The 17,613-nt window shown below is 38.3% G+C and overlaps 1 protein-coding gene across 1 annotated transcript; it reads left to right on the top strand.

Moving 5' to 3' along the window:
- Positions 1 to 1,106: 1,106 nt before the first annotated feature.
- Positions 1,107 to 16,364, top strand: serinc4 (serine incorporator 4). The gene is made up of 12 exons (XM_060859786.1): positions 1,107 to 1,378; positions 5,084 to 5,251; positions 5,401 to 5,579; positions 7,289 to 7,368; positions 9,106 to 9,199; positions 9,488 to 9,699; positions 11,815 to 11,910; positions 13,554 to 13,680; positions 13,758 to 13,830; positions 15,052 to 15,091; positions 15,174 to 15,327; positions 15,473 to 16,364. The coding sequence occupies exons 1-12, from the start codon at positions 1,310 to 1,312 to the stop codon at positions 15,681 to 15,683; spliced, it is 1,503 nt and encodes a 500-aa protein (XP_060715769.1). The 5' UTR covers positions 1,107 to 1,309; the 3' UTR covers positions 15,684 to 16,364.
- The last annotated feature ends 1,249 nt before the right edge of the window (positions 16,365 to 17,613 follow it).

The raw sequence follows: 17,613 nt of genomic DNA, 5'->3' as shown, positions 1-17,613 counted from the left end.
AACATGCTTTTCACACGGAGGCCCCTTTTTCTCACAAAGCCCCCAATTATCATTGAGGTCCGTTGGCCATCTGATATTTCCAGTGCGTGAGAGAGAATGGAGGCCTGTTGTGTTTATGACCTGTTTACTTTAACATACACTAATTGCATTAGAGAAATTACTTGCTGTCTGATGTAATGGCATTCAGTTAAACAGAATATTTTGCTGCTATTTTAAGAGAAGTTAGTTAGCTCTACTAGGAGTTTTTTTTTTCCACATATTAAAACACAAAAAGTAGAACCATTTCTGGGTTCACTGACCCTGGCAGTAAAGTAAAGCCTGTTTTTGTGTTGCAGTGAGTTGCAAAGCAGCATCGTCTTACATGATATTACGGTCATGATATTATCATTGTGCGAGTCAGGGCTGTTTTGGTCTCATTATAAATCAGAGCTTTGTTTGTATAATTATTACTCTAGAAAATATATTATATACATATATTAAAAACATCATATAGAGTTCATGATATTTCTTTCACTCTTGTGATTTGTATACATTTAAGTTAAGTCAGTGCCATACTGAATAATACAAAAGTCTCATGTTTCATGATGTTTCATTCACATAGACGATAACTTTAAGAAGTTCTTTATAAATTCCTCTTTCTTTCTCCTGCTATTGGAAACACTTCATACAGAGGAATGTGAGTTCTCCTTCTGTCGCTCTTCTTCTCTGCCTTTCTGGGTCAAGGTCTAATGATTGGATTATGTATGTAGCTTCCACCTCAGCTTATAGAACGCGGTAACTCTGGGTATCTCTTAACTGGAATAATATCAGCATCTTGACTGTAAAGATTGTGCTACTATTACAGCATTGCAATTACTTGCATTATTCGACACAAACTGATTTAAGCTTCAGATTTTTTTTTTTATGCCATTGCTGTGTTTCTGCCTGGGGGAAGGGCGAGACAGATGGACTAACCCATATAAAATCCCCCCCTTCTCGCTAATCTCTCTGGGTAAAGAGAAGGAGGACTATCAGAGATCCAGCCTTGATCGTCACTCTTCTGGCACCATTCACAGCCATCAAACAGTTTACTGGATACTATTTCTGTTGGGGTTTCTGCGGTTTGAAGGATGAACCTGTGCTCAGTGGGGATCTTCTGTGAAGATCTGCTGCTGACTCTTGAGTGAAGTTACCAGGATCACAGGAGAAATCTTTGGAATCTTCTAGATCTCTCAATACTAACTTTAATCATCACATTTTCAAACATCATCAATCGCTCTTTGGAATTTTGTAGATTTGGTTTTGGTCGAGTCGAATCACACTAGTAGTCATGTCGACTGCCCAGGTGATCACCCGTAAAGGCGTCTACAACTACTTTCTCAACATGGTGGCTTACCAGGTGAGAGAGCTTTGAATGCAAAGCAGATCAGATAGCTATAAGGCTGTCGCTAAAGAGTCTGTTTGAGTCTTCTTTGAGACAGACACCTGAATAATTTCTTCTTTTTACATTACAATATACAATAGGAATTCCCTTCAGGTTCTGAAGATGCTGCAGCATTTAAAGCAATGTTGTAAGCAAACTAATATAAATAGCAGAATATCTAGCATGTTAAAAGTGTTTGTTTTAATATTTTTAGGGATGTTTTGCTGCTTACAATGTAATAGTTGGGTGACTGTCATTTTAGTTTTTAACAAATTAGACCAATGCACGTCAACGATCGATGTATTTTTTATAAGAGTGTACAGTTTAAAAGCGTGGTTAAAAGTTATTGTACTTTCTGTCAGCTCATTCCTGTTTGATCTCTCTTAGCAACAAGCCTGTCATTGGATGTATTTTGTATTTTTTGCTCAATTTTAGACCAGATTCAATTCTAGTGTGAATTCTAAACCAGGGTCGTCCAAACGTATCCAGAAATGGCCAGTGTGTGTGCAGGTTTACATTCCAACCATGTAGTAGCTACAACTGAAGGCCAAGATCAACTGATTGAAGACATGGAACAAGGTGTGGATCCTGCTTGTTTGGAATAAAAACCTACATCCACACGGGGCCTTTGGAGAAAAGATTGGACACTCTTGTTCTAGACACTATAATATATGAAAAACATGTTCTGAACATTAACTGAAGCATATTAAACACCAACTCTGTTTAAGGTCAAGCTACTTGCTTCAGTGGTTTAGTTCTCATGTTTGGGATATTACACGGGTTGATTGGACCAATGTAAAAGCATTTGTTGCGCAGTGACTGTCCTTAAATAACCTTATGTTCAGTTGCATCTCTTCCTGTGAACGCTATAGTGTTTCCATTCCAGTGTCTCAACCTATAAACCTCGCATGGATGCATTTTGGACTGGAAAAGCTCAATACAGCCTCCGTAGTCGAGATAGACAGTTAATCCATATTTTCCATTACAGTGTGCACACTTATTAATCATCCATATAGCAGATAAAAGCAGAAGACGCCATATTACAAGTCAGACCTGGCCAATTTGGTGGCACAATGTAGTGACTTTTGTGCTTGTAAATAAAAAATTAAAATCCGATACTTTATAAAAAAAATAAATCCGATGAGGAACCGAGGAACCAGTCAGCTCTGGATATCTATCCCTTTCCTATCTGTATAATGATTCAAATCATGTACTTACATATGCTGATGAGATAATTGTATATCATAATATATATTTTACATGTCTTTTAAAAATACCTGTAATAATTTGAATAGTTTGCATGCTAGCATTGCATAGTTTGCATGATGTCTAGACATAGGGACTGCGATGACGTTTAACTGCCCTTACATTATTTAGAGCTATGTACATTATTTGAAGGCACAACATCAGATTTCTTCAGTTCTTTACTATGAAGTGCTATTGACTCCATGATGTCAACATGGTTCATAAGAATGTATTTATGTAGTTTATTAGACAAAGGTTGCTTAGGTGCTTGTCTTATAAACTACCCTAGATTTCCACCCCAATAAAGTCATGTCAACATGGCTACCCCGGTGTAAAAAGTCTAGCCTAGATACAAAATGGTACAAATAAATTTTAAGTTTTAAGTTTTTGCTTCGCACTCAAAAATGAACTGTTTAGTGTTCAGTCAAACCAACAATTAAGCACACTGTTTAAGAAACTCCTAATTTTCTTGCTCAGCTGAAGCAGTTATTGATACATAATTTCATCATTCATACTGAATATTAATCAAGATTTCTGAGGAAAAAATAAAGTTCATTAAATTCAAGAGGAACATCGTTTAGAGAGCAAAGTTTTAGTTTGCTCTCTAAATGCTCATTTTAGTTGGTAAAATTTATGCTCAAATATCACTGAGATGATATAAGCATCTGGGTCCTAAAAACTATCAACAGCGTCATTCATACACACGTCATACTCAAGTAACTCAGAAACACCTAAAAACATACAGACCTGCAAGAGAGCCTCAGTTAAATCTAACTGGCTCAATGGCTCAAATATTTGCCTATTTGCACTCTTAGCTTTTAATCACATTTCATTGATTCTACTGATTTTTTTTCCTCTGTGGAGTTTGATAATACACAGTTTCAGTGAACGTGACTGTATGTTGCTCCAGTTATGTTTACTAGACTCCTAGCTTTTCAAGTTATATATTTCAAGTTATATATATATATAACCCTATTGGCATATTTCACAATATGCTCAGAAATAGACAAATCAATATGTGCATTTATTACTTATAATATGAGGAAATGTGGGATCACAAACGTGAACTGATGTAGCTTTAGTTCAAACAATGCAGTCAGTTCAGGATGAAAAAACAGTCTGACCTCTGTGCAACCTACCAGTCTAGATTCATTATAAAAATCCAGATGCCCTGAGCTATATGGATTAATCCCAATCTGAGCAGCCCTACCCTCACCGTAAACTCACAAATACAGACACACACACAGCTGAATGTAGACCGGTAGACTTGATCATATACATACATCAGACTAACCTTGGAATAATAAAAAAAACAGAATACTTCTTCAAATTTGTACACAAGTGACCAAACTGTAGTCAATATACACTGCAGACCATAACGGCATCAAACGTGACTACCCTTTTAGGTCAGCTGGGGCAGGTTCAATTAACCTCTGAAAGAAAAGGTGTAGATTTCTTCATCCCAAACGCTGGAACAACCATGAACTCAAATATCTCTCGACATGTTTCCTGTTTATTCAGATGCAGTAGATATTCATATGGCTTTGGCTGGTAAATTAGGCCTGTATGCAGCTTTAGGGACATTAGACACAGAATGCACCAAATCATTCTCATCTCTTTATGAAATGTCAGAATACCTTCAGATCACATGCAAGATATAAAGCAAGTGAAAACATGTATAAAAGTAATAGCAACACTAAAAACAGCTATCATAGGTCTAATAAAGTTTAGAAATTATAAATTCATATACTCTGTTGATTGTTTGCTTCTATAACTGCAAAACATGGGACTGCAGTTCCAGCTGTAAAATCTATATTAATGTACTTACAGTGTGACGAATAACATACAAGTTAACGCAAACAGATTTTTTAAGCATGTGTTATTGTGGATGTGAAGTTTTATCAGGAGATTGTCCAGAGTCCGAACTTGGATTAGCTCTAGGTTTTTCTGAAAGTAATATCATGTTTCTCATCTCAGTAACAGGACAAGCTGTGTGTGTGTGTGTGTGTGTGTGTGTGTGTGTGTGTGTGTGTGTGTGTGTGTGTGTGTGTGTGTGTGTGTGTGTGTGTGTGCATGTGCGTGTTTCACTTTGAAAGAGAAAAAGCAGGCTGCTATAATAAAGGTAACAACAGGGATGATCTTGATTCACAAATGTTATACGTTATATAATTTGTATTTGTAACAATAAAAATTGGATTTGTGTGTGAAATGCTGTGCTTTTAAGATGAGTATACACGCACATGCTGTATATAGCACATGCTGTGCTATTATTGAACTTCATTTTTCTGTAACAGCACATCGTGTCAATTTTTAACTGTATGTTAATGTAGAAATCATTAGAACTCCCATTCTCTTAGTGCCATGAGGAAAAACAAAGTCAGATATTAGCTTTTTCTATGAACTCTATAAAAGTCTGTGCCTCTTTCTTCACTGCAGATATGTTGCTGCTGTGGTCCGGCTCCCTGCTCGCTGTGCTGCTCCTTCTGTCCACCCATCAGGTCGTCCACAAGCACCCGTCTGATGTACACTCTGTTCCACATCATAGCCTGCACTGTGTCATGCCTCATGCTGTCTCGTACTGTCTCTGAGGCTGTGAGAGAGAACGTGAGTTGATAAATACCCCCTGTCTTCCATTACTTTCTGTTTGAAGGTCAAACTGGCATGAGTATGCTGTAGACATACAGTCACTGAGAACACAATGGAAAAACACTGAAACCTCTTATCACATAGCTGCTATTGTTCATCCCCTTTAGGTGCCTTTTTTTAATGTGGTCTGTGATGAGGCCCATGGTGGAGGAAACTGTGAGATGTTGGTGGGATACTCTGCAGTCTACAGGGTCTGCTTTGGCACAGCCTGCTTCTACCTGATGATGGCTCTTCTTCTTGTGGATGTGAAGTCTAGCCAGGATTTCAGAGCTCTCATTCACAATGGGTCAGTGGGTCAAAACATCTTGCATATATTAATCTTTTTTGTGTGTGTGCACTATATAGAATGCCACAAGCAGGGTCAGTTACCTGATGAAACATTACCTGCGATTACATTACATTATTAATTGCAAATGAACCGAGCAGATTCTCCACCTCACGTCAGTACAACTGCGTCATATACATAGCTGCCTGCTGAGTGACTAAAGAAGTTCTTGCTTTTTTTTTTAGGGGCTAACAACTAAACCTGACTGTTATTCATTTTTCTTCTATGAATGAATGTCTCCTTGTGACAGAGTCTCACACAAACCCTAACATCTGAAAATAGAGCACCAGAAAAAACATATTACCACATACCGTAATTTCCGGACTATTGAGCGCACCTGAATATAAGCCTCACTCACTGAATAAAAAAAAAAAATTATTATTATTATTTTGAACATAAATAAGCCGCACATGTCTATAAGCTGCAGGTGCCTACAGGTACTACATTGAAACAGAAGGAGGGGTAAGTTGGCCATATATTCACAGATTGGAGTTTTGTGTAGTAACAGCGTTTAGCTCAGGAGTTATTGACTCGGGAAACTCTAATCTGTGAATATGCGCCAACTTCCCGCTCCTTGAGTTCTCTCCAGCGCTGGAAAGCTGATCCTATATTAACATGTCCTACTTCTTGCCTTATCGTAAACCTTTCTTCGCTTTCTTTCTTTGTTTTTATCCTCCATGTCAATGTTAAAACCGCTTTCTGCTAATGTCACACATGCACATTGTTTTGATTTTTAGTTTGTCATACCGACTCAGTTTTCTGAAGCATTTCTCAAACATCGGAGACCCTACCTTTGGTCTAATGAAAGCTTCATTCTGCCAAAAAAACTGAGCACGTCACAGAATGTGTTTTTTTGAAAGAAAAAAAAATTGAAAGCGGGGAAAAATATTTCCATATATTAGCCGCGTCATTATTTAAGCCGCAAGGTTCAAAGCGTGGGAAAAAACTTGCGGCTCATAGTCCGGAAAATATTAGAACATCGTAAGCACATCACAAGCATTTCAATATAAACACATTTAATGTATTTCAGACAGAATCCTTCCATTGACATTAAAATATAAAATATAATCATTAACACACTCTTTACTGTATCTCAGAAGCAGGATACATGGAAGTAATTAAACTCACCAAACTGCACCAAATCACTCTCCTCTCTACTTTATGAAAAGCCACAATACCTTTAGAGTATGGCTTTGTAAAGAACAAGTAAAAAAAGTATAAAAGTAACAGCAACAATAAAATCAGCTATTGCATGTCTAATCTAATGTACACTATTATACTCAAGCTGGACACCTGGCTCATGTTCATGCTCATATATATAATATCTGATGTCATATGAAGCATTTTCAGTCTGTTTTGTGTCACATTTGATTCCAATTAGTTTCTTTTCGTCTTTTGTAATTGCACTATGGCACAGGATCTGAAGAATGGACTTCCAGTGATTAGGCTCTTAGTGAGTGTAACAGGGCCACACCATGTTATCAGCGCTAAAGCTCTTACATATGAGGACAGAGCATTGGCCAGGGGGTTAAACTGAGCTGAGAGACACAGAGACAAAGCTCACTGTGAGCTTTAAATAGATGTTACACTCACTCTGCCCATCTGTTCACTATTTACAGATTTACACGTGTTGTAATTCAACAGTTCAATTTCTTTTGTACTTTTATCAGATTCTGGTTCTTGAAGTTTATTTTACTGCTTGGGATGGTCGCAGCTGCCTTCTTCATTCCCACTGACTCTTTCCTGCAAGGTGAGTCCTAAGGTGGTCAGAATACATATATATAATACTGCACACTTATCCGATATTTACTGCACACTTGTCCCCTGTTGGCTCACACAAGGATTTAAAAAACCTTTTCTATAAGATATGTGATGAAAGTTTCAAATAATAAAAGCTCTTACCATATGAGAACACAATACACTTCTCTCTGCACTGCTCAACATTTTTTGTCATTATGAGTAAATAAGTGTCACATTTTCAGCAGGATATGTGCTTAACTGTGTGTTTTCAAAGAAATAACCAAAGATGTAAAGTCTTACAAGTAGCTTGGTAATCTTTGTAGAGAAATGTACTTAACAATAGTCAATTGTAAGGTTTGAACATTTAAAATTAACATTTTTTGCCAGAAATCCTTTGCAATACTACCTACTTTAATTAGAAGATATTTTTCTTATTTATTTTGCATTGAGCCTTGATATTTTTTAGAAGCATCTTCTAATGATTACACCGCAGCAGATATATACATAACTATTAGTATTCATTTTGTCAGTGTATTAATTTGTATAATATTCTTTAATGCTTATCTGTATTTGGGTAAGTAGAGACCAGTTTAAAGCCCATCTAGATCTCTAATGTGTATGTCAATGCAGTTTTTAGTCATTGCATTTATATTAAAAATCATTAGTGTGTTCATGTGTGCAAAATATAAAGTGCTAAAGATTAAAATCCTACCATGTGGTTTAATTGTTAAAAAAAGACCTTGCTTTATATTGGAATAAAAGGCTTTAGAATGTTGAAATGGACACAATAATATGTTATATTGTTGAGAATTTTATTAACCACAATGTACAGTCAGAACGGTACCAGTAACACACACACACACACACACACACACACACACACACACACACACACAGTGCCAGTACACAAACACAAAATCACAGTACCATTAACACACAAAGAACCACAATACCAGTAACAAACACACACAGTGCCAGTACACAAACACAAAATCACAGTACCAGTAACACTCACACTTTCACTCACACAAGCACACGGCAGTGTACAAACACAAAATCTCTGTACTAATAACACATACACACACACACACACACACACACACACACACACACACACTCAAATGGGGCTTGTATGATGAGTATTTTCTTATATTATCTGTGTGTGTGTGTGTGTGAGAGAGAGAGAGAGAGAGAGAGAGAGAGAGAGAGACTCTTTTAATAATCCTATTAAAAGACAAAGGTCGTTTTCAGTGTGTAAATGCACATACAAGTACTACTTTCTCTGTACTGTACATGAATACACTTCTCCTTAAATTCCTCAAGGTGGCGCTGTTGGCCCACAGATTTCTTTACAGACTGTTTTTTTTTTTTTTTTATTGCCACGGTGAGAATTTCTGTCGGCACCCAATGAAATTTGCTTGAATCAATTTTCTGCAGAGAGTAAATGTTATTCATGGAGACTGGCTGTACTCTAGAGATGTGATGTACTTGTTGTTTTACCTGCCAACTGAAACAGATTCTCCAGCACACATCATCACCTGATCAGATTAGTAGTCTTCATCAGGAGCTCAATCAGGTGTGCTAATAGTAAAGAAAACAAAGGAAGCAAATGATGCCAACTTTGATCATTTGTTGGGTTTATTTTTGTCAGAATTTTCAGATCTAAAAAGCAAGTTAAAGAGATTCTGGCTGCGAATATTTTTCACTATTTATTAATTATTCCCTGTTTCCTCTTGATCTCTTTTAGCCTGGCACTATGTCGGAGTAGTGGGAGGTTTTTCTTTCATCCTCATTCAGCTCATCCTCATCACTGCTTTCGCTCACACTTGGAATAAGAACTGGTGAGTGCTGGGCATCTACACACATTCGTACTCCCTCGTTCTTCTGCCTTGCTGTTTCACACACAGCTTTACCCCAGATGTCTGTGGGATCTAACAGGCAGCATGAGGCATCACTTACTCAACACAGCAGACATGACAGGACTGTAGCTACATAAAAAGAAATGCACCACTGAAGAAAATGGCATCAGTCCAAGAAAAACACACAGTAGTACAAACACTCCTCTTACTGTGTTAACATCCGGACTAAAGTCAACCTCGCCACTCTCATGTCTCCCTGTTCTTCCTCAGGTTAACTGGCGCAGCTGAAGATAAGAAGTGGTATGTGGCAGTCATGTGTGCCACCTTCTTTTTCTACACCATCACCACTGCAGCCTTTACCTTCATGTTCAAGTACTACACACACCCGGCTGCGTGCCAACTCAACAAAGTACTGCTGTTTACCAACCTGGGCCTGTGCACAGTCATGTCCTTCATCGCTGTCACTCCCTGCGTCCAGCAAAGTCAGTTACAGCAAATCCTCATGTAGTCTATTAATATGTAGTAAGTCGGGGTTAATGGATTTGTGTTCATTCTTGTCCACGATACACAGTGACAACATGCTTTAAATATTCTAAAAATCTGAATCGTAATCGTAAAGACAAAATCAGAGACAAAAAAGACGCACTTTTCTGTTTTCTCACTATTGCTTGATACAATAAAAACCCTGGATTAAAAAATAAATAAGTACTGTAGCTATAAAATCTCCTATTGTAATAAATATTAAAGTCGGTGATACATTTGACAAAACCTTCTGACAAAAATGTTCTGACTGTTAACTGATCCTGAATGTGTTACAAAACATTTAGATAATTAGTTAAGCAACAGTAAATATCTTTCCCTACATTTGCAGATAGTTTATTACGTGCAACATTTGTCATGGGCAAGCAGAGTGCACTTGTGCTTGTGTTAATATTCAAATTCCAATTTAATTTGTGTTTAACAATTTCCCATTGTCTCAAAGCAGCTTTAGAGAAGTATGGAAACCGAAGAGAGAGAGAGAGAAAAAAAAGAAATAAATATATAATAATAAAAAGAAGAAAAATAAATAAACAAACAAACAAACAAACAAACAAACAAACAAACAAATACATAAATAAATATACCATGAAAGTATATAATTAAAATTAATTTAAAAATGTTAATTTCAAATTTGGGGGCACGGTGGCTTAGTGGTTAGCACGTTCCCCTCACACCTCCAGGGTTGGGGGTTCGATTCCCGCCTCCTCCTTGTGTGTGTGGAGTTTGCATGTTCTCCCCGTGCCTCGGGGGTTTCCTCCGGGTACTCCGGTTTCCTCCCCTGGTCCAAAGACATACATGGTAGGTTGATTGGCATCTCTGGAGAATTGTCCGTAGTGTGTGAGTGAATGAGAGTGTGTGTGTGCCCTGTGATGGGTTGGCACTCCGTCCAGGGTGTATCCTGCCTTGATGCCCGATGACGCCTGAGATAGGCACAGGCTCCCCGTGACCCGAGGTAGTTCGGATAAGCGGTAGATAATGAGTGAGTGAGTGAGAATTTAAAATTTAAAATACTATATATCTTATCCCTATCATTAATGAGACAGCTGGAGGTGACGTCAGCAAGGAAAAACTCCCTGAGATGTAATAATTTAATAATATAATATCTAAAAAATATATAAACTAAGCTTATACCTTTAGATGACTGGTAAAGATTCCAGACATTTGTGTATTTAAATAGTCAATTTAGCCAAAACGATTGATCATATATGCTGTTAGCATGGAAGCGACTGTTCACTGACATGTGCTGGAGATTTATAGCCTGGAATTATAGCTGTGCCCTGGTTTACAGTAAATGTAATGCACTGTATATTAGGATATCTAACATTATTAGGTTGGAGTAAGAACAATAAAGATTATCTTTGAGTTTTAATTTAGCAACAACTATTTTAGATAAACACAGAGTTATAAGTCACTTTGGATAAAAACATCAGCCAAACAAGCAAATCTAAGTGCAAATGTATTCGATTATATACAGAGATATACTGTATTATAGTCATTACCTTAGAATACAGCATATTACATTACTTTACTGTAAATGTAGCTGATTTTGTGGTAAGATTCTGGTTTAGCAAAGCTGGCTGCTTTACAAAATTACAAAACCATGTGTGAATTCATCACTGAAGACCTGTAAATAAACACAGAGGGACAGAGTGAGTTACTGAAGACATTTCCTGTAACTTGTAACCACACTACAAATGAATCAGGAGTGGAGACACCACAGGATTTCAAAATACTCAGGAAGAGACACGATTCACTACATCTATTCAAAATTCCAAATTAACCAAGCTTGAGTTTCTCTGAAGCATTGCGAAGTTAAGATCATCTTCCCTGAGAGAGAGAGTGAGACAGAGTAAAATATGAAGCTTGCTGTACCGTTTAATGAAAAACAAGGATTTTCGGAAAATAAACCTTGACGTTTGAAAACCTTCATAGACAATGTACAGAAACTGTAAAATAAATATGTTGAGTGTTTAATCAACATTACACATGTACTTGATATTTGCGCTCCTGTACTGACACATACAGTACGTTTATTTTGGTCTCTTCCTTGTGTTCAGGACAGCCACGCTCAGGACTTCTGCAGGCCTCCATCATCAGCTGCTACGTCATGTACCTGACCTTCTCCGCACTGTCCAGCCGTCCACCTGAGAAAGGTGCAGCAAACACACCTACACCCAACATGGCAAGCAAACCTATCCCACAGCAACATGATACATTTAGAACAGACCATTATTATAAGAAATGATCTTGTCCATTTTTTGTGTTTATAAACCTGTCCCATTCCATACATCATCAGAATCCATAGCCATAAGAAAGCCCACATTGCATTCCTAAAAGGCACTGAATGACATCCACTTTACACAGTAATGCATGATGGGGGCTGTTAGGCAATGTGTTACTGGAGTGGAGGTATAATCTGGCTCAACCTGTCATGGGAACAACAAGGGCTTGTTGACAGTGAATGTAAGGAAAAAATGGATAAAGCAGCTGTCAAATATCTGAACACAACAGGAGTTTCTCTGAGGTGATCAGACTGATGATTGATTATCACAGTTTCTTATCCCTTGCTATGTTCTGGACCTGGGGTATGGGGGTCTTACATTTACAGCATTTTGCAGATGCCCTTATCCAGAGCGACCTATTTTATATTTTATACAACTGAGCAATTGAGGGTTAAGGGCCTTGCTCAGGGGCCCAGCACTGGCAGCTTAGTGGACCTGAGATTTTACAAAACCATTGATGGTGCAATGATCAGGGAGTGAAAACTACTAGGTTATAATCCCATGTGTTTCAGTTCACTGTTTCATAAACTGATTTTAGAAAATAAAGGAGTCTGATGTGTTAATTAAATCCAATTCCAATTACACCTGATAAAGGAAAGGAGTTGCTTTTAAATTCATTCATTCATTCATATTCTACCGCTTATCCGAACTACCTCGGGTCACGGGGAGCCTGTGCCTATCTCAGGCGTCATCGGGCATCAAGGCAGGATACACCCTGGACGGAGTGCCAACCCATCGCAGGGCACACACACTCTCATTCACTCACACAATCACACACTAGGGACAATTTTCCATAGATTCCAATCAACCTACCATGCATGTCTTTGGACCGGGGGAGGAAACCGGAGTACCCGGAGGAAACCCCCGAGGCACGGGGAGAACATGCAAACTCCACACACACAAGGTGGAGGCGGGAATCGAACCCCGACCCTGGAGGTGTGAGGCGAACGTGCTAACCACTAAGCCACCGTGCCCCCTGCTTTTAAATTAATTTTAATTAAATTTAATATTTTTAAAATATTAGTATTACTAGTAGTAAAATAAAGGACTGGAGTCTGTTGAGGTGTTAGACTATATCATTATGACATTGTGTGTAAAATATGGTTCTAAGTTGTCTCCAGGCGGTATGGGGTTATGCTGTGACATGTTTGATGAATATGCACAGTCAGCTTGCTATAAAACATAAAATAGCTTTTCAGCACACACAAACCTAATTGCAATAATAGAACTTTTACTACCTTTTTAATAACAACTAGCAACTCAGGAGTTGTAGCATCAGGTGCCGTATCCTCTAAGAATACTGTATAGAGCAAAGTGGAGCTTTAAACTCATTTGAAAAGATTATACAGAATTCCACTGACTGGAGCCTGATTTAAATTCCTATATAACTGAATCACAAACCCTAAAGGGAGAAGTGGATCACATAAGCACTTGCTTTGTCTTTTACAATAAAATGAACGTTTTAGACACAGAAACAGGCATGAAAATGTATCTGCTTTGTGTATGTTTTTCAGTGCTGTACCAGGGTGTGAATGTGACCGCTTGCTACCCGAACGTGGGCAGGGACGAGATTCAAAATGAAGGAAATGCTGTTGCTATCATCGGGGCTGCCATTATGTACTGCTGTGTGCTGTTTGCATGGTGATTATTTTTACATATCCACATCAACTGTAGTCAGTGTTTCTGCATTTTCATTAACAATTAATGCTCCCTTGCAGTAATGAGGCTTCTTACTTGGCTGAAGTTTTTGGACCTTTCTGGATGATTAAAGTTTATCGATATGAGTTCCAGGTGGGTTGAAGCTCCCATTTATCCTATACTGTAGATCTCAGTGATTTTACACCATTAACAACAACAGTAGCATAACATGAAACTGTAAAATATGCATTTTTATAGCTAGGTCACAAAAATTGTCTAAGGGTCTGTCAAAAGTTTAAACTTGGTCCATCTGGTAGGTATCATAAAGAAAAGGACACTGAACTGAACAGATACAAACAAACGAAGATACAAATCTGTTTTTTGTTTGTTTTTATAAAGTTGCCCGAAAGGCATCCTTAGGGCATCTCATAGGGCAGCGGTGTCCAATCTTATCCGGGAAGGGCCGGTGTGGGTGCAGGTTTTCATTCCAACCAAGCAGAAACCACACCTGATTCCACCTGTTTAATCAGTTGTTCTTGGCTTTTATTAGACTCTGGTGTGACTTCTGCTTGGAATGAAAACCTGCACCCACACCGGCCCTTTCCGTATAAGATTGGACGCGGCTGGGCATCTGTTTGAGACTAAAGATGTGCTTCGGGATCACGAAAGACATGTCAAAAACCATGCAAGAGCAGGAGGCTTCAAATATGTGTATTTAACAGAGATGGGGGACTTGAGTCATATGACTTGACTTGAGTTAGTCACAAATTTGAGACTTGCTTGACAAATATTAAAAAAAGACTTGACTTGACTTTGACTTGACATTTATGACTTGAGACTTGACTGGGACTTGAGTTAAATGATTCAGAGATGGGGGACTCGACTCGAGTCAGATTTAACATGTCTTGACATTCATGACTTGAGACTTACTTGTGACTTGCACGTGTGACTTACAGTGTGACTTGCAACACGTGTGACTTGGTCAGATATGAGACTCAAACGAAAACCTGACTGGCTGTTCATGTTTGCAGAATTTAAATTAAGATAGTAGTTTGTTTATATTTTAGGAAATACACCCAACTAACATGGGCGTGTGTAAACTAAATAATCACTGTATAAGTGAGATTAAATACAGTGTCTCTTGAGTGATGTAGCTAAGACAGAGTACCTAAGACTGTGGAATTTCTACTTCTGGAAATTTTATTTAAGGAATAAAGCCAGATATTTGAAGCACTAAACAAATTCACTGTGAGTGTCACTGTGTTCTGCCTCTAAATTGGCATAAAAGGTCAATTTAACATCCTGGTTTATGGTATACACAAACCCATAATACTACAGTCCCACAATGTCAATAATTTGTGTCTGAATTTACAGAAAGCCACGTGTTGTTTCTGCTGCCTCGAACAAGAGGAAGGTAAAAACAGAACATATTTCACAATTACTACCTAATAATAAATTCGAGGTCCAATAAATTCCGGACCCATTTGCATTTTCAGCAAAGGAAGAGTTTGTAGTTGACAACGAGACCAAAGGCTGCCAGAAAGTGATCCATAACGAGAGTCACCGTGTGGCCTACAGCTACTTCTTCTTCCATTTTGTGTTCTTCCTCGCCTCCTTGTACGTCATGATGACCCTCACCAATTGGTTCAGGTGGGCGGTAAAGATCTTAAAGTCGGATTAGATATCAATTAGTTTTAAGGAGAATTAATATCTGGATTAGAGTGGGAAGGAATTGTGATTGTTGTTAGAGCTAAATGAAGGTTAACATACTATGATCTATTACCTCCTCCTGCAGCTATGAGACAGCGGTGTTGGAGACCACATTCACACATGGCAGCTACTCTACCTTCTATGTGAAGCTGTCCTCATGCTGGGCTTGCGTGCTGCTCTACCTCTGGCTCCTCTTGGGCCCTCTGTGCCACTGCCGCTCTGATCCCAAACAGCCACAACGCTCACGGATCAAAAGACGGATGGCTTCCCAGTGCCATGTGAGCGTCAGTGTGTGAGCTTTCCTCAGATCTCACGGTGTCACAGGGTGCAGCTTAGAAAGAGCCTTTATCTTAGCAAGAAATGTGCACGTCCAGAATTTTACTACAAGCATTCTGATGCTTCAGAAAAATAACTGGACTCTATCGAGCATTAAGATGAGGCTAGAACAATCTATATGTTTACGATTACGACGACCGAGCAGTCGCCGGTTTTGCCAAAAGGAATTACAAAGGTGAACAAGATACCTGTCCCTTTTTCAGATAGGAATAATGTCCACTTTCTACACCTCGTCTAGTGGACTGTTGTTTAGAAGACATCAGACAATAACTGGCCCTGATCTGTTCACGAGAACTTTATATAGTTTTCTTAACAAAAACTTTGAATAACTATTTATGTGGATTATGTTATTTGTTCTGTTACTTGCTATCGTTATTGCTCAGTGATCTGTTTCTGGCACATAAGGCAGCCATATGCTGCAGGCAATAGGTCCATCCGGTTCCTGGATGTAGTGTGAATGCAAGCTTTGAACTGTAATCATTTTACTAGACCAACCTAACCCTAATTACAGGTTTAATTTGGAGCATTTTATGTCACTGTCATGAAAAACAAGCTATTTTTGTAAATATATTTCTAACAAACCACACATAATAAGCTGTTTTTGTGAAGTTATTCATGGAAATGCCTTTATAGGAAAAAATAATTCTTATAAAGTCCATAAGCTGTGTTGCTCTCTGTCTAAATGTCAGTTCACATCATTTTTATTGTATGAAGACACATGACCTGTACAACAGATACTCAGATTCTGTTTTACCAAACGAGCCCATCATTTTTGCTGCAGTTGCTTTATCTAACACCATCGTGTTTGGCCCAGATGACCATGGCAGTCATGAAAGATTCCTGCCAGTCACATCAGTAATACAGATTTGTGCTAAATTCAGGTCAATGATCTTGTCAGCAGATTCCAGACACATACTGGGCATGTGCGCTGTTAGAACCCAGTTGCCTTCCAAGTTAACCAATGAAGATACGAACAAACATGTCAATAGATGGTTTAACCAAGAAGGTGGTCATAAAATATGGAGACTGCATGCCAGCTGGAATCTGTCATAGGATTTTCATTAGTGATGTAAGAACAACTTGGCAAAACAACAAAAAAGCAAAACCCGTATTGTACTCCTCTTACATTGCTATTCTTATCTCTTCACTGAAAAAACATTCAGCATCGGATTTTTTTTTTTGGTAAATGTTGACTGAATGTAAATCCATGTTGCATTGCATTACACTTTAATCAGTGTGTTGTAGTAATGCCCCACTGAAATACAATCACTGTCCAGTCACAGCTCTGAGCAGCACTTGGAGGTTGCATTCCATACAAAGAACCACACTTTAGTAAAGAAAGTTTACCATTACTGCGTTCATGAGTGTTACTGTGAATATACATGGCGAATTTAAATGATATGATGATGAAACCTTGAGTGATCCAGAGAGAGAGAGAGCGAGAGAGAGAGAGAGAGCGAGAGAGAATATTAGATATGCTTCTGATCACATAATAGTTAAGACCAATGCACAGTACATTGCATGTAGAGTGCAAGCAGAGACAAGAATAGTGATGAATAGTAGGAATAGTTTGCTCATAAATACTGTACCATGAGCATAATACAGCATTGTGGAACATTCATTTAGGAAAAAAATCATAGGGTTTTATATATAGGCTTTAGCTGTGACATGAATTTGAACCTGATTTGATCTGAGTCTTTGCCACCTTGGTGCCAGATATTAAATATAACAATCGAACATGGCCCAGAGCCAGCCGTAACAACGTTCTCTACAGACATGGGCTGTTTAAAATACTTTTTAGAATTGGATGCACTACATTTGGATTTAATCGGGTGCAGTCGGTATTTAGTGTTTAGTTAAAACTCTACAGAGAAGCAGAGCAAAGTGTTC

The sequence above is a fragment of the Tachysurus vachellii genome, chromosome 23, assembly GCF_030014155.1.
Source record: "Tachysurus vachellii isolate PV-2020 chromosome 23, HZAU_Pvac_v1, whole genome shotgun sequence".
Lineage (NCBI taxonomy): Eukaryota > Metazoa > Chordata > Actinopteri > Siluriformes > Bagridae > Tachysurus > Tachysurus vachellii.
This window is presented reverse-complemented; position numbering and strand designations above follow the sequence as displayed.